At 41.2% G+C, this 17852-nt stretch overlaps 1 protein-coding gene across 2 annotated transcripts; it reads left to right on the forward strand.

The window, feature by feature from the left end:
- The first annotated feature begins 769 nt into the window (after nt 1–769).
- Nucleotides 770–15749, forward strand: abcg4a (ATP-binding cassette, sub-family G (WHITE), member 4a). 2 transcript variants are annotated; one of them, XM_035626234.2, is made up of 16 exons: nt 770–861; nt 982–1504; nt 4150–4387; nt 8491–8608; nt 8734–8866; nt 8949–8999; nt 9513–9658; nt 9756–9879; nt 10101–10215; nt 10298–10431; nt 11136–11234; nt 11367–11535; nt 11625–11725; nt 11809–11967; nt 12058–12176; nt 12313–15749. In XM_035626234.2, exons 3-16 carry the CDS (start codon nt 4159–4161, stop codon nt 12536–12538), a joined length of 1923 nt encoding a protein of 640 aa, XP_035482127.1. In that variant the 5' UTR covers nt 770–861; nt 982–1504; nt 4150–4158; the 3' UTR covers nt 12539–15749. The 2 variants fall into 2 exon arrangements, with proteins under 2 accessions (XP_035482127.1, XP_035482126.1); XM_035626233.2 differs by having other exon boundaries at nt 817–1504.
- The last annotated feature ends 2103 nt before the right edge of the window (nt 15750–17852 follow it).

The following is a 17852-nucleotide window of genomic DNA, read 5'->3' on the forward strand; positions in this document are numbered from 1 at the left end:
TGGCTAAAAGTGGTCTTGATTTCCTCTCTGGGGTGATGTAAGACATGTAGGGCCCGCTTGAACGCGAGTAACCCCGGCGGCTCTACCGAAAATAACCCGGCCACTGCAGCATCAGCACCAGCAGCTGCGCAGGTGCGGCCTTTAAAGAGACAGAGGGGCCTCACGTCCACCAAAATCCCTCTTCATGTTCACACCGTTGGAGACATGTTGATCATATAGCATATATATGTTAATGTATGAAGAGCAGGTTTTCATTGCATTAGTTTATTTCCTTATGCAGGGAAGACGTCCCCAAATAGTCCCAGAGTAGTCAATTTAAAATATGTTTAAATTGTCATCTAAGAGACTAATTTCGTTAATCTGATCGGGATAAATGTAGTTATTCCAACTTTCTGGTCATCGACCACACTTCAAATCGCCTTAAAATCCTTAAAATATATACTCAAAATCAGTCTTATCAACTACTGTGGTGCCCTTGTGATATATATGTTGTGTTATTTGTTTTTTTAACTGCATACGTTGGCAATGAGTGTATGAATATGCTGGCATGAATGAGTATGGATGGATGATGAATGAAAGCATTATCTATTTGTATGTATTCTATTCGTTTATACATTGAGCCAGTGCTTGAGTGCAATGACAATAACGTCTCTACCTCTATCTATCTCCTTATCTGTGGGGGGGGAAATGATTCATCCTAAAACATGAGGTCAGAATGATGAGGAGGAAACAATCAAAAATAAAAACAGTATATGCTTTTCCTCCTCCAGTAGCATCCTGCCAGCAACGCCCTGTAGCCAGTCCATCCGTGCCTGTAGCCTATCCCAGGCCGGCGTGCGCAACACACAGACGCACTAACCGGTAAGAGGATAACGGCGGCTGCTGTATCGAGCGAGCTGCTACTGATGCTGATACTGATGCTGCTGAAGCATCTGCAGCACTGTTCGACTCGTCTTCTTCTTCTTGTTTGTTTCCTTCCAGATGTCACGCCGCCTCGGATGGGCTGTCGTCATCGGCACCACTGAATGGGGATGTGTGTGAGTATTTCGACGCGAGTCCCGCACGAATGGATTCTACGGAGGGGATAATTTCTACCGAGGGAAAGGAAACATGACTGGCAGCCCGCTCCCCTGACGATTCTCCGGGATGCAGTAGTTTGAGGCCGGACATGATTTTAATCTCAGGAGTTGCTGTAGTGAATGTGGGATGATGCGCACCGCACCCCGACAGACACTGACGAGGAGAACACAGCCCGGGCCTCAAACGCCTCAAAACCGAGCCTGAATTGATTGATTGATCGATTGATTTTTGCTGGACTGTGGCGCACAGTGAGCCTCTTGTTGTTTTTTGGCTGACTGGGACGTTTTTTGGGGGGGGAAACCCTCCTGATGAGGAGGGATTGCTCTGCTTTGTCTGAAAGGATCCACTGAGCACTGTTGCTCACACCCAGGAAGGAGAACCAGGGCTGAGCTGCTCACCTGGTCATTTCTACACACAATAATAAGTATGTCCAGTGCGTGTGTGTGTGTGTGTGTGTGTGTGTGTGTGCGTGTGCATGTGCATGTGCGTGTGCGTGTGTGTGTGTGCGTGTGCATGTGCGTGTGCAATGCAACACACTGTAGGACTGAGTGCCAGAGTTACTGTTCAGATGCCATCAGGACAGGCTCATGTGTGACTCATCCACCTCAGAAGACCCTCTTCTTCTCCCCACTGCACTGTCTTTCTGCAGCTTGTACACAGTGTCTCATGTTTTCATCCCCATCGTTTTGTGGCTAACAGGTGCTTGTGGGAGAGCAGGGAGCCTCCTTCATCATGCAGCATCACCACACCACTGCAAAGCTATTCAGATTCATTTAATAACCATATCTCATCCCTTCAGGTATCTTTTACTATGGCTGTGTGTGTTTGTGTGTGCGTGTGTGCGTGTGTGTGTGTGTGCATTTGTGTGCGTGTGTGTGCATGCTCTCACGTGTCCTGGCTTTGGGGCCACACATGACAGAACATGGAGGCCTTCGTCTGACTGAGAGACCATTAAAGTCTGTCAGTGTTTTTACAGAGCTCACGCAGGCTGGTAATGGAAATTCACTAATGGCAGGATGATCAATAGATGCCACGGTCAATTTTCTTCACTGGTCCTCACCACATAAGAATATTCTATTACATATAGTAGGTCATAGATAGTAGACAGTGTATAGAGTAGCAGCCTGCAAGACAACAAGGCATTGCATGGCAGCGGGGGATTGTTTATGCACAGTGATCATGTGTACACACACATGATATGTGTTTTGATTTGGAGAGTGGTTGTTGATACTGATTCTCTGTTTGAGGTTTTATTTGCTCCATATAGCGGGATCTCAGATTGGTGACTGACTACTTCTATAAAATGAATGTGCCGCAACTAATCACAGCTTTGTAGGAGATGGCTGGGTGGGAGAGCTGGAAACATATTATAATGAAGAGGAAGTAACTCAGTAGCTATTGTTTATCCAATTGTCACCATGTGCCATGTACTTCTTTTACTTGCTCAATCACAACCCTAAAGGTGTTATTTAGGTTGTAGTGATTTTAATGACAATTTCAGGTTTCAGATAAATATGGTCAGACCAATGACTTTTGTTAGAAACCAAATGTTCAAACTTCAATTTCCCCTTACGCTGAATCAGCATTGGCAATCATTCATCATCAAACAAACTTATCATCAAACAAACTCATCATCAAACAGTCTTATTATAAACCATTATATAACTTGACTATTCTTCCAGAATGTAGTGAGCAGAAAAATCATAGTTAAGTTTTCGTAAAACATTAGTTTTGCTCATAGCATTTCAACTTGACCCTCCCTCAAACTTAAATCTATGTAATTGCGTGGCTATTTATCCATCGCAAAAGCACTAATCCAAAGTTTGTCACTTGGTTGACTTTTAATAGTTAATTTGAATCTTGCACTTAATCTTCTTAATCAATTTCATTTAGTACAGGCGTATTTTGTGTTAAATAATTAAGTACTTTTGGCCTGATTGATGACATGTTCAGTATACTGATATTGGGGATATTAGCAATGTGTCCTTTCAGTTCCAGATGGCTGGAAAGCTAATGGATCAGCAGGAACTACATAGTTTAACAGCCACTTCAGACAGGCCGTCTTGTCGAGCAGGAAATTTATGTGAATCAGCAGTGTGCTGCAGGACCGAAACCAGATACTGACTCCTCACACTCTGAATCCCATTCCCCTTAAGTAGCCAGTCCATAGAATAAACTGTAATCAGATCATGTGCAGGGCCTGGTTTTAAGATGATGCCTGCAGCCATCCTAAAATCACCCACACACCTCTGTGTCTGCACATCTGCAGAGGAGACGGGCGGGTCAGTCGCACACCTACAAAACAATTCAAATGAGTCACAACATACCAGTCAAATGTTTATCTTGTCCAGGTTTGTTCAATTCTTCTTGTTTATTGCAGTTAATTGCATTAGTCCTATTTCCCCAGGGAGAACAACCCCGAATAGTCCCAGGATAAAAAATTGAGTAGTGAAATTAAATGTTTAAATTGGCATCTGAGAGGCTAATTCGGTGAAACAGGCTCTGCAGTTAATCTGATCTGAATAAATGTAATGAAGTGATTCCAAATTGTACATCATTAACCAAGCATTGAATCGCCTGTATTATCCTTAAATATGATCTGACAGGGATATAAAAATGTTTCTTATCAACTACCGTGGTGCCAACTACCAACTACTGTGGTGCCTTTTTTCTGAGAGAAAATGATTTAATCCTAAACATGAGGTCAAAATGAGGATGAGGGGGAAACAATCAAAACCCAAACAGTATGTTTTTCTTGTCCACTAGCATCCTTCCCTTTAACTATTTGAAAAGTATATTGAAGCCTAATTAACTATTCTGTTGCATTTCTGTATGTTACACATTTCAAAAGAAAATCTTACTTGAAATTGTGTCGATGCTTCGGAAGTCTCTGATCTTTGAAGAATAAGTTTGATTGATTTGTCAGGGGAAAAATTTGAATATGAATTAAATTGTAGAAATATGAGGCAGAATTAATGAAAATCAGTGAGACATCTTCCTCTGAAGCAGGAGGGAGGAACTTTAAAAAGCCTTTTTTTAAAACTCTCTTGTGTGTGCCCTCCTCTGCAGCCCGTCAATATGGCTGAACGGACATTGGAGCAGGGCTCGGTCAGCATCCCCATGGAGGAGACCAAGCTCCCCGGCGGTGCACCTCAGGAGGCGCCGCTGCTCACCCACCTGAAGAAAGTGGAGAACCACATTACTGACGCTCAGCGCTTCTCCCACCTCCCGCGCCGCTCTGCCCTGGACCTGGAGTTCAATGAGCTCTCCTACACCATCTGTGAGGGTCCATGGTGGAGGAGGAGAGGTATTGCAACCTCAGTTCACATAGTCACCATGATGGATGAGCAGGCGAGCGCCACCCATGGCGATCAATAACTGGAGTGCAGAAATTTCAAAGGAGGCATTTAGAAGCCTTTGTGACAACCAAGGAAAATATTTTTTTCCTCTCTCTTGACTTGCCCTTTTGTTCTGAAACATGTACAGCCCAGCCGAGTCCTTACACACACACAAACACACACATGCACACACACCCCCCAACATGATGTAGCAGCTAGTGTTCCAGTAAGCTTTGCTTCGCTCAGCAGAGTTTAGATGTAGTAAATAATTTACGCCTGCAGGTTGGCATACTGCTTGCCTCTCTTTTCCCTGTGTTGTCTGACGGTATAGGCGGGATGGGCCCCCAATTGATCTGCTCATGAAATATGGACGGCATTTAAAACTCAGCGCCATTGTCAATGATGAGTCTCTCCAACCTTTGGCCATCGCTGACTGAACCGCCCTCTGTAAACTCTGTCGTTTAGCTGCTCTTGTGTGTGTTAAGCAGGGTGGGTATATGGGGAACTTCAGAGGAATTCTTTATTGACATTCTCCACATGTTATTCTTAGGAGAGGCCTCTACAGTAGTTGATGCATTGCAGGCATGGTGTTATTTTGAGGCCTTGTGTAATATTGATGTGCATTATGAAAGGCCCAGCAGAGGAGTGTTAGCTGTTTCCACTGTGAAACCTGAATGTATGGAGCGTGTTCTTGAGAAGGATGATGATAGAAAGTGTTAGATCCCCAAGTACACTCCCGTACGGGAGGTACTGGACCAGCTCTCCATTTAAAGGGGTCAGATCCCTAGACCTAATGAGTGGGCCTATTACTCTAAAATAAGGATATTGAAGCTGGTGGCGAGGAGAAATGCCTAGCTTCTAACTGCCTCTGTCCAGATGTTTATCCTGCATCCTCTGGTTTAGCACCCGACTGAAAAGCCCCTGAGTCTTAATGACTAAAAGCAGCCACGCCCGTTAACTGCAGCTCTCCTCTAAATGATCTTGGCTCTTGGTATGGTGCTAGGAGAAATTTCAGTGACTAAGAGTTCGGTCCCAAGGATCTGTTAATTTTTTCTGGCTAGAGCAGTGGGAAGCTTGTTTGGACATTTGATGCACATGCTTTTCCACATCAGTTCCATTAAAAAGATCAACCCATGGTCTCTGCTTTGGTTTGTATTGTCTCTTCAGGGGCGACGGCCTCAGCTCATCAGGCTGATGATGTGTGAGCATGGAAGTATCTCAGCTTTAACTTATTAAGTGGTGCATTTCACAAAGCGGCTGGCTTGCCATTTTACTTGCTATCCGAGCTTAGAACTGATTCTCTGCAGTGCCCGTCTGCCCCATCAAAGCTGCAAAACAGGTGTAATCCTATACACATTAGCAATGTTGTTCTGCTCTTATTATTTCTGCTCGGAAAGACACACATTACTTCTGCTGTTGTTTCTGCTGAAATATGTAATTAAACTGAAGGTAGGAAGGAGAGAGAAGAAAAGGGATGGTGTGCTGCACAAACCACCTTAAATCTATGACGTCATTTTTTATTTTAACGTGTTTTTGTATTTGAGTCATGACACACACTTATGAATGATTTCCTAAAAGAAATGAGGGGGCTATGTTTGATTCAACTCTAATCCATAAATTAGCAGGGAGATGCTGTAAATGTAGGGTTGCTTATTTTTATTGTAAAAGGGCTCAGGGAGGTCAGGTGATGCATGGGCTGTCCTCCTTCTGCATTTGTTATTGCAGGCTCTTCTTAGCGAGTGCAGCCATTCATCCCTGTTAGGGTAACGCTGCTGCGAACTGGTTTCATGAGGAGTGTATTCTCCTCCCGAGGGAGATGACTGGTGAAACTCTAGCCCGGCAATGGAAGGGGAAGGACAGGTGGGGAGGGAGGGCAGCAAAATGTTTACAAATGCTTCTAGGTGATTTCGGCTATGTTACAGCAATTGCGCCTCTTTAGCTGCGTTGATGATTTGAGTTTGTTGAAAGGAAAATTAGTGTTTTTCATTTTGCAGAGGTGAAGTCAGAGCTTCACCATTCACATGATAACTCATATTTCTGACAGTGATCCAAGTCCATGTAATCCACATAGCATTTTTTTTGCAGAACGGTTTTGAAAATATATGAAAAGCCTTCATCAGATTTAAAAATAAAATCTGCACATGCAGCTCACAGTGACGTGTATCAGTCCTCTATTTGCCTTTTTATTGATCATGATATGTTGTAGACTGCATGTACAGACAAGGGTGAAACAGGAGTCAAAGTAATGCACTAACCTATGTATTTGTCACATGACGAATGGCAGCACTTAATGCAGAGTCTGAGCATGAAATCCATAGAATTGCCTTCATGTGAGAGCGATGGACCATGGTAAAATGTGAAAGAAGTTGTATTAATATTTTTTTGTGTCTTCAGAGGGAGCTGTTTTAAGTCGGATAATTTCCCTTGGGTGATGTCACTTGAGTCACCTTCAGCTTGACCTGAAGATCCCGAGTAGGACCTATGAAAATTTAAAAGGACATGTTGCATGATGGTGCAAGAAGGTTCTTGGTTTGACTCCCAGTTCGGGCCAACCCTCCGGGGCCTCTCTGTGTGGAGTCTGCATGTTCTCCCCGTGTGAGCATGGGTTTTCTCTGGGTACTCCGGCTTCCTGCAGATTGGAGTTAGGTTAATTGAACAATGTAAATTGACTATTGAGTGTCAATGTGAGTGTGAATAGATGTTTGTCTCTGTGTCTTTGTGATGGGCTGGTGAACTGTTCAGGGTGTACCCCCCCCCCCCCCCCCGCGACCATCAAAGGATAAAGCAGCACACATAATGGATAAATGGTAACAAACCTTGATTAAATATGAGGGGAAATAAATTACGTTTTTGTCAGATCGTCCAAGAAATAGTATATGCCATATTCCCTGGGGAATGTGATGACCCCCACCTCAACCATGACTCCTAATAATTGTTCTAACAATTACCTTGAGATTACCTTTGAGATCAGGCGGGCATCTCTTGAGCATTCTGTCACAAGCTGTTAAATCTGTGTGTCTTTGCAGTGTGAGGCGTGGATGGTGGGCTGAGTTATACACTCTGCGGCGCTCATGAGACTGGGTGATCAGGATGCGCCGGCAGCCTCGCACTTATAAGACCATTGCTATGCACGACCTACAGCGCTGGGTTAGATCATCAGTATGCAGCACATGCCAGAGCAGGGCTGCTTCACTGACAGCAGGCTACGTCTGTCTGGGTGGAGCTGTCTGATGTGAAAACACTGCGAGGGAGGAAGGAGCACTGCCATTAGGTTACTTTGCTCAGAGACAGGGTTTTTTGGGGGTGGAGGCTCTGCTGAGACCCTAATTATGCAGCTCGAGACAGGCTCTATTCAGTGTCTCTGCAGTAACTGAATAGATGGGAGTGATAAACAGATTGTCAATCAGGCAGGATACCTAACACCCCTTTTTAACTTTCCATTTTGGAAGCTCTCAGAATCTATGTCAGTTCTAAAATTGTCGTTCTACTATTTCTGCTGAGATTCAAGAGCCATAATGGTGAGGAAGAGCATCTCGAAAATTAACTGAGCCATTCACATTAGCAGGACACACCACAAACATTTGTAAAACCGCTACAGAGAAGTCATACCCTTGGTTTTTTCTCAATGGCGCCACAGAGAGTATCTTGATCTTAAATTTTTTTGTAATGCTTTTTTCTTTTATTTTTTATGGTCCATATATTGAATTTTGCTGTTATTTTTGACTTGACCCTATGTTTGTTCATCTTTTCATTAAACATAAAAAATATTCCTGTAACTGGATACTATTATTTGTGGCTGTTCAAAATACCTTTTAGAAATATTTTGTCAACAATGAAACCTAGGTTTGTGTCATCTCCTGTATGTTGGAATAGAATAGCACATATATAGAGATTATTCAAAGCAAACGATTGTTACCTGTCAATCAGTCATGTCTGTTTTCCCAACACACCCTATTATATGGCATAAAAGCATACATGTATACTTAAGAAGTAAAAGTAAAATGTCTGAGAAGGATTTTTGACAGTCAGACATACAAGAGTATAAATAACTGAGCATTTTCTTCTGTGTCAGGATACAAAGCCCTCCTCAAGTGTCTGTCAGGAAGATTCAACAGCAGAGAGCTGATTGGCATCATGGGGCCCTCTGGAGCTGGGAAATCCACACTGATGAATATTCTCGCAGGGTACAGGTGAGAGTGTGTTGGGAAGTTATAAAGGGTCCGTGCAGATCCTGACCAGTCCATATTCTCATGCATATTTTAAAAAGATAATACTTAGTTTTGTTTTTATTATGTGGCTTTCTATTTGGAAACAGGGAGACGGGCATGAAGGGCCAGATCCTGGTCAATGGGCGACCAAGGGACTTGAGGACTTTCAGGAAAATGTCCTGCTACATCATGCAGGATGACATGCTGCTGCCACACCTCAGTACAAGGGAGGCCATGATGGTGAGGTCATTAAGCAACAAAGAGACTCACTGCACCTCATTTAATCCTGCTGTTCTGTAATATTATGTTGTCTGTATTTCAGGTTTCTGCCAATCTGAAACTGAAGGAAAGCATACAGGTCAAAAAAGAACTTGTAAGTATGAATATACTGACTACATTGTATTTAATATTGCAAATGAATGGGTGAGGTCACTTTATTATAACATTGATTCACAAGATTCAATGTAATGATGGAGTGCCTTGATTATTCGCAAATCTTATCGACTTAAATCAGGTCAAAAACATTTTCAAAATAGCCAGAAATTCCCCGCCTCCACATGTGGCTGACATCTACCACTACAGTTCATACACAGGAAGTTACGGGACATCAACAGCCAGGAATATTAAGATTAGCCAACATTACATTTTCACATGGGATCAAGAAAAAGGTTGATTAACAGTAGTAAATAAAACAATAAAAAGGTTATAAAAAACAATTTAAATAGATAAAAGTTGAACTGTTTTTTTTACCTGATATATATATATATATATATATATATATATATATATATATATATATGTGTGTGTGTGTGTGTGTGTGTGTGTGTGTGTGTGTGTGTGTGTGTGTGCCATCATGTACCAACGCTCATTTCTGTTTGTGTCTGAGGTGGATGAGATCCTGACCGCTCTCGGGCTTCAGGAGTGTGCTCAGACACGCACCAACTCTCTGTCTGGGGGTCAGTGTAAAAGACTGGCTATCGCCCTTGAGCTGGTCAACAATCCTCCTGTCATGTTCTTCGATGAGCCCACCAGGTAGGATATGACTCATGCATTTTTTAATCTGTGAAAAAGAAATATAGACACGGAATGATTAGTGTACACATTTATCTCACCTTGTTTCCCATCCCAGTGGTCTGGACAGTGCGTCCTGCTTCCAGGTTGTTTCCCTCATAAAGTCTCTGGCTCTGGGAGGACGGACAATCATCTGCACCATTCATCAGCCCAGTGCCAGGCTCTTTGAGATGTTTGATAAGGTAACTTAAGTGCTTCTAGTGCCGGACACGTCTAGCCTTCCATTAGCCGCTGCTTAGTCCAAGACAGGACAGTTTTGCATGATTCATCTTATCCAGCTGACAAGCAGCGCAGTAGTCAATATCCAGGCCTATCGTTTTGTCAATTGTGCATATATTATTCAGGAAGTCAGTGTGTTGGAAACTAAAATGAATACCCTGCAACTGTCTTCCTCCTCCACCAGCTCTACATCCTCAATCAGGGTCAGTGCATATACAAGGGTTCAGTCCCTTACCTCATCCCGTATCTGAAGAGCCTGGGCCTCCACTGCCCGACATATCACAATCCTGCGGATTTCAGTGAGTCAAACATCTCCCTGTATGTGTGCGTGTGTGTTTGTCAGTGTGTACGCTCTTATACGCTGTTCCTCTCTGTTCCCAGTCATTGAGGTGGCGTCAGGGGAGTATGGAGACCTGAATCAAGTTCTCTTTGAGGCTGTCCAGGGTGGACTGTGCTCCGAGGAGGGCAAGAAGAACTCCAAAAGTGACTCTTCCTGTCCCTCTCAATGCCACAGTGTAAGTGACACTAGGCCCCTCACCCAGCACCAAACCAATATGTCTTATATTTACAGAGGTCAAAGCCTAACAACCGCCTTAACTGAAAAAAAATGTTGATAACAGGAAATTGCATAAGGTTTTATGAAAAGTTTCTGGGGGATTAACTGCACTTGATGCAGGAAATGTATTTCAAATCTACAAAGACAAAGTGTGATATAGAAATTATAAATGTTGCCTCATTAATCAACTTTTAAGAAAGTGGTGTTTGTTTAAATTTTGATCAAAAGTCAACTACTGTAATTACTTATTTGAACTCACAGTAGAAAGTTTTATCAAAGTTATCAAATCCAATAAAAAAACGAACAAAAGTTATCTTCTCCATCGATCTGTCTTCTCAGCATCTCTCAGCTTCCTGTCGCTCTCGCTTCTCTGTCAGCCTAAATTCCTTTTGATAAGAGCATCAGCTAAATGTTAAGAGTATAAATGTAAACCACCAAGAGCACTCTGTTATACCATTACTTCTATGCTATGTAGCTGTACTCATTTTTTCTCTTTTCATTTTACCCAATTTATTGATTTTGCCTTTTTCTTACTTCTAACTTCTTCTAATCACATACTGTACATTCAGACTGACATTCGTCTACTGTTTGTAATCAAAATAAACATTTAGTTTGGAGCTTGAAAGGGGGATGATTCCTTGATCTATTTTTATATTTTCACAGAACACAGGAACCCTTGAGAAACACAGCTTTGCCACCAGTACATTCATACAGTTCTGGATCCTCTTCAAAAGAACATTCACTACAATATGCAGGGACATGGTAAGATAACTATTCCACAAATTATTCATGCTCAAATTTCATAAACCCAGACTTTGACAGAAAATACAAGTTTACATTGTTTCTTGATGTCAGTTAAGCTTTTTGTGTTTTTCTTTCTTTCTTTTTTTCAAGGTGCTGACCCACCTCAGGCTCATGTCCCATGTGTGTGTTGGTGTGCTGATTGGCTTGCTTTATCTCAAAATTGGAAATGACGCCAGCAAGGTCTTCAACAACACCGGTTTCCTCTTTTTCTCCATGCTGTTCCTCATGTTTGCTGCCCTGATGCCCACTGTCCTAACCTGTAAGATGTTAAGTCTATACCACTGACCTAGTATGTTTGTTTTTGTGAGGTTGAGCAGTAAAATATTTAACGCTGCTGCTGTTCCACAGTTCCTCTGGAGATGTCTGTGTTGCTAAGGGAACATCTCAACAACTGGTACAGCCTGAAGGCCTATTACTTTGCCAAAACCATGGCTGACATACCGTTTCAGGTAATGTTTCAGTTGTTTAGTAATCAATGGATTGTACATTGTGATTATTATAATTTAATGACACTGAAAATCTCTCTTCACAGGTGATTTGTCCAATCATATACTGTAGTATAGTGTACTGGATGACTGAACAGCCACCAGAAGCAACCCGTTACCTACTTTTCATGGCCTTGTCCACATCCACAGCCCTGGTAGCCCAATCCCTGGGTCTCCTTATAGGGGCTGCATCGACGTCTCTGCAGGTTGGTCGTCCTGCACACCTTAAGTATCTGTTTATGAGATGTCTCACTGAGCCAGTCTCTTTGAATAAAACCTGTTTATTTGTTCCACAGGTGGCAACCTTCGTGGGTCCAGTCACAGCTATACCTGTGCTCCTCTTCTCTGGCTTCTTTGTCAACTTTGACACTATTCCCAAATACCTGCAGTGGAGCTCTTATGTCTCCTATGTCAGGTACTATCAGATTTCTAACAGTTTACCCACTGTTTTTTTATACCTAGTGTTTGTGTTCAGGGTTTCGCTGATCTGAAATGATTCTCTTTAAATGTGCCTGGGTTCATGAGACTCTGTCAATCATGTCCACTCTCAGGTATGGCTTTGAAGGGGTGATACTCTCTATCTATGGGATGAACCGGTCGGAGCTGGAGTGTCCAGGCTTGGTGTGTAAGTTCCAAAAGCCAGAGGAGGTTCTCCTGCTGCTGAACGTGGAGGATGCAAAGCTCTATGTGGACTTCATGGTGCTGGGGGTTTTCTTCCTGATCCTCAGACTGGCTACTTACCTGGTCCTGCGCTACAAAGTGAAATCAGTGCGTTAAGACACTCGGAGGCAGCCACTGATGGATTGGGACACTCGTACATATCCCGACGGTGTGAGATAGTAAGAAAACACGTAGTCTCTCATTCTCTGTCTCTACTTCACATACCTGTACAAAGACGTTCACAAATCCAGCACGTACAGTCATCCAAAAGCTGTGCTGATTCATTACCCAAATCTGTACAGTACAATCATCTTTTATTAAAAGAAAGTTTAGACTGCGCCGTATGGTGCTCTGCCCACTGCCCATTATTAGCTGTCCTCCAGGTTATAGTATGTCACAGATCACCATTACCTTCCCATAATATTGTGCATCTCCACCATACGTAAGCAGAATGCTCAGCAAAGTTGCAGAAAGCATGTTTCATTGAACTGAGAAATTTGGATTTACACTTATTTGGCCGCACCAGGAAAGTGCTGTGTGAATAGTGAACTTCTCTCTCACTCAAAGGATCATCTTATCAGGCATCCTTTCCTTACCAAGACAATGAACACACTGGCTTTTTGTTATGGCATTCAACCTTATAACGGACAGACTGCTAGTGGATGACTTTCCTCTCTTTCCTTCTCCAGTGTAATCATTTCACAAGCCTTCTGCCCCACCGCTGATGGTGGATGAAATGTTTGTAAAAATATCCAGCAGTGATAAACCCTGTGACCAGGCATATGATTCCTTACTTGCTCCTTAAAACATGGGTTCTCCCATTTAAACGTGGAAACATTCAGTGAAAAGTAAAGGAAATATGCCAGCAAATGTGACTGCTGTTACCAGACGGTTTCAGAAATCTTCTCTTCATCATACTGCTTGCACAGAGAGAATGGTGTTTTTGGTGAAACGCAATAGACTGTTCCACAAGACGTGATGTTTGACTAATCGGTGTTGCTCTTTTGAGACAATTCTTTGAACTGCTCGTTTCCACTCATCTGACTCTTAAGCTGCCTCCTCCTTGAGCTACGAAAGGAAATTTCCTTTTATTTCTCTCCTCTTTCTCTCTGCTTTGCTGATGTTTGACAGATGTGTGTTGTCCATGAAACAATGCTAGATACTTGAAATGCGGGCCGGGCAGTTTTTGTGCCTCTGAACTAGAATGATTTGAGTTTCCTCTGCTTCAATTTTTGCACATACATACATATATACACGTCTCTCTCTCTCTCTCTCTCTCTCTCTCTCTCTCTCACACACACACACGCACGCGCGCACACACACACACACACACACACACACACACACACACACACACACACACCTGGCAATCTTTAGAAGAGCCTGTCTTTGTCACAGGGCAATGCAAAATTTTCTTGCTATGAAATATTTCTTACTCAAACTATGCTACTTAGTAATCCTAATTATAATGTATAAAATAATGTGAGCATATAATCAATTATGTACAGTGAATATGTCATGCTGTAAACCAATGTACATTTGCACTTTTCAATGTTTATTGTTTTTGTATTTATTTATATTTAATTTTTGTTTTTATATATCTATGTGACGAGTGCTGCTTGAAAGTTATTATGGGAAAACAGCAACTGAATGTTGCATGTTCAAATTTAGGAATGAAATTTATGAAATATTAAATTTCAAAGTATAGCATAATGATTTTATTTCATCATCCAAATGTATGTTTCCTGCCATCTTTGAGGAGACGCAAATCCTTTGCTTTCTGTAGAATATTTTTAGAATATCTGGAATCAAATGTGCATCTGGTGTCAATAAAAAAAAAAGAAAAAGGTCAAAAGAACTGAGGATAGAAGATGGGTGAAATATTCCAGATGGAAAATGGCAAAAATAAACAACCAAATGTTTCGTTATGTAGCTAGAGGGACTGGCGGTCTCTTTAGGGAGCAGTTGAGGGATTCTATCATCAATAGCAATAGTCAACATTGTGATATGTCATACATCCCAATGCTGTGGCATTAGTAGATGTTTATGTTTTATAGAAAGAACATGATTTGAGTCTTTTTGTTCCTACCTGTTTTATTACGTGCAATAACCATCCTAAAAGGTATTTTAACTCTATGAGACCAATTTCATGAAGGAAAATGTGATGCTGCAATCTGAATTTTTTACATTTATTTATGTCTTTGTTACTCCTGTTAAGTAAAATAGGCTAATTTGGTGGACAGTTAACAAGATGATACTCTAACTAATGATTTAACTATAGGGGCGAAAGTATTAGAAAATAGTAGAAGATACTGTAGATTGGTGCTGGTTAAATTGAAGCCATTGGGCAGATGCTACTATTTAAGTGTCAGACCCCGTCAAAATACTTGGTTCTCGAGGTTGGTGCAGGAACTTTGTAGCATGGGAAAAATATTGCATGAAGACAGTTTTAACTGCCAATGCAGCAGATATGTGTCTAAGCTTCCTCAAATTCAATCGAAAGCCATGAGATTGTAGCAGACCTGCAGGAATTACTTAATGGTAAAAAAAAAAAAGGAAACCTAACTGCAGAAAAGAAACAGCTCTGACCTTTAAGAACAGAACAGGGGTAATTAGCAGTGTTAACCAGCCTGGGAAAGTCTCTGTCTGAGGTCTGAAGGTCTGTGGTACCAAAGAAGAGAACAAATCATCCTTCCTCTACTGCAAGATGTGAACAACAGTGGGTTAACTTCTAATTGAGATTAGATAGAGCTCTGAAAATACATCCACAATGTTTGTAGTAATTCAAAATCCCACCGGACTTTCCTTATTATTGAATTTCTAATCCTATTCAAACTGTTGTGTTTTTTGGGATATGTTATCCAGTACCCTCTGGTCAGAAGAGTAATCATGACTGACAGACATCGTCCAGCTCCAGAAAGTGAATAATATCATCTTAATGAAATCTAATCCTGTGTAAGGGAGTGTTAAGTGGGTCAGGGAAGTGACTGTGCTGGATGCAGCTGATGAGCATATAGCTTCAAATCACTTTCTTTGATACTTTTATTTATCATGGCACAATTTTGCCTGCTTGTCATAAAATGCCACCAGGCTCAAGTGCACTCTATCATGCATGGTAAATAATAATATGCAGGCAATCTCTACAGAAAGTTGAGTGAAAAGTTCGTATTGGAATGGACAGCTGTTTAACATGGATTGTATTTCTTTTTCTGTCTGATATGTGTTTATCATTTACAATTTAATTTATGGTTTTTCAATTCAAAAAAATGCAAGTTCTATATACTGAACGCTGTTCCAAGGATTATAATAAAGATTATTTATAACCTTTGCCCTTGCTCAGTGATACGATTGGCTCAAACATTCATGTAATTCATTCATGAGACTAACAGATTGTCACACATTTCCAATGAAGTGAAGATACTGTATGTATTTGTTATTTCTATAATCAGACATTACACCCAAGTGATAGTAAGATAGCTTTGTCCACAACCGTTTGTCCATACTTTCCTGTATTTAAGGGGTTCCAATGGTTCATTTTTGATAGATATAGGTGCGCGAAAAGGCAAATTTTAAACATAGACACTTTTTGTTCACTTCTTGTCTAAATGTACCACGAGACACTGGTTTTAGCTTTAAAATCACGTTGGAAGCACTTTAACAAAGGTTTCTAAAATATATCAATGATAGCATAGCTATTGTTTCATGTCATGTATTAACGTGAAAACACCTCCTAATGAACTTGAAACAGCTTTTCAGGCGGTATTATTGTGGACAGAATAAGTCAAATGTTAAGAGGAGAAGTTATTCTTTATTCAAAAGGAAAGCTGGGTGTACAAGTCATAAAGAACCAGAACAATAAGCATGACTTCCATACTTTTAACACATTTTATAACCAAAAGGCTCCCTTGTCCTGATGACTGCAAAAAGCAGTTGTTGCAGGCAAACACAATGCAGCATGATTGAGAGCGATTTAACTGCTTCCACAAATACATAATGGCTTCATGCCGTGTGGTGAAGCAGTTTAGTCATAATTGATATCAAAACAAGTTATATTGCCAAAAGCTGAGAGACGGGGACAAATGAAGGACAAGGAAGTTCAATAAAGATTTTGATTAACTGACTTAATCACACAGGGTTAGGTCAGGAAACTAAATTTGAGATTTGGGTCTTGAGTTACTCTCATTGTAGTAAGTGGGGGGATGTCAGTAGAAGTGTGGGGGGAAATGAAAACAAACAAATATTAAATGATTATGTAGTTACTTACTGATCTTCTAGCAGTTTTCATAGCTGTTATTCCTTCATATAATAATATAAAATAATATCATATCTAATTCTTCCTTTACAGATACATTCTGTATAAAGCCTGTTTTCCCACCTTAAATTAGTTTGTAGACAACAGGGCCCCCTGCTGGAGCCTGATTAGACTAACTCCATTATCTGTGGCAGGCAAACACTTTCCTCACTCATACCACTGTTAATGCACCCTGATTCCAGCTGTCTGAAAAAACACTATACTGCAAACTCACAGTGTGATACTGAATGACTAAAGAATGATGGCGCTCACTTTATTTCAATTGTTTATGAGTTGTGCACAGCCATCAAGCTTTAATCACCTGAACCCGAATCAGGCTTTGCCTCTGCACCCTGAATCAGATGGATGCACTCACTGTGTAATATGAGGGTAGCATAGCCAATATAGGTGTTGCACATCTGCCACTTTGCTCAGTTTAAATTTAGCAAGTGGCAGTTAGGTACAGTATATTTATCTGGAGGCCGATGCATGTACACGCAATAGGCTATTGAAGTTACTTCACGTAACTACTCTTTTGCTAGTGCTCTGCATTCTAATAGGTTTCACTGCCATTTATAAACCAGAGGTCCTGTAAAGCAGTAAGTCACACTAGACGGTCAAGTGTATCCCTGAAAGTCTTGGCAGGCAGATGTGTCTCAAAGGGGAATTCAGTAAAAACCTTTGGCTGAGATTGTCACTCTTTCATTGTCTCCTACTTGACTGGACATTAACCTGCAAGCCTGTTTGATGGACTTTTTTAAAACTGCATTGCACATAATTTGATACCCATTTCACATTTAAGGTCGTCTGTAAGGCATTCCACTGACCAAGTGCTTGGATGTTATATATCATTTTGTAAGCACTTAAACAATGAAAAATAACACATTTACCTGACATCAACATTTTACCTAAGGTCTGAGGTGTGGAAGGACAGTTAGGAGGAGAAAGCTATGGGGGATTTTTCAGACAGTTTCTGCTAAAATCATAAATAATAACCGTTTAAGAAGGAAGGCCTAAAAAAATAAATATCGTATTGCATTGTAAGTGTAATTTAAGACTTTTTAAACACCCCATTTGACATCGAAGTGTCCAGTTTCTGCCAACTTCAATTTTTGGTTCATGAGAAACACTAAGACGCTA

This window comes from Scophthalmus maximus, chromosome 2 (genome assembly GCF_022379125.1).
Source record: "Scophthalmus maximus strain ysfricsl-2021 chromosome 2, ASM2237912v1, whole genome shotgun sequence".
In the NCBI taxonomy this organism is placed as follows: Eukaryota; Metazoa; Chordata; class Actinopteri; order Pleuronectiformes; family Scophthalmidae; genus Scophthalmus; species Scophthalmus maximus.

What these genes read in the sequence shown, in the direction of transcription:
- abcg4a (XM_035626234.2), top strand. Translation starts at nt 4,159, where the DNA reads ATGGCTGAACGGACATTGGAGCAGGGCTCGGTCAGCATCCCCATGGAG. An exon ending in GTACAAGGGAGGCCATGATG is followed by an intron (nt 8,867 to 8,948) that starts GTGAGGTCATTA and finishes TCTGTATTTCAG; the next exon opens with GTTTCTGCCAATCTGAAACT. An exon ending in TACAGGTCAAAAAAGAACTT is followed by an intron (nt 9,000 to 9,512) that starts GTAAGTATGAAT and finishes TTTGTGTCTGAG; the next exon opens with GTGGATGAGATCCTGACCGC.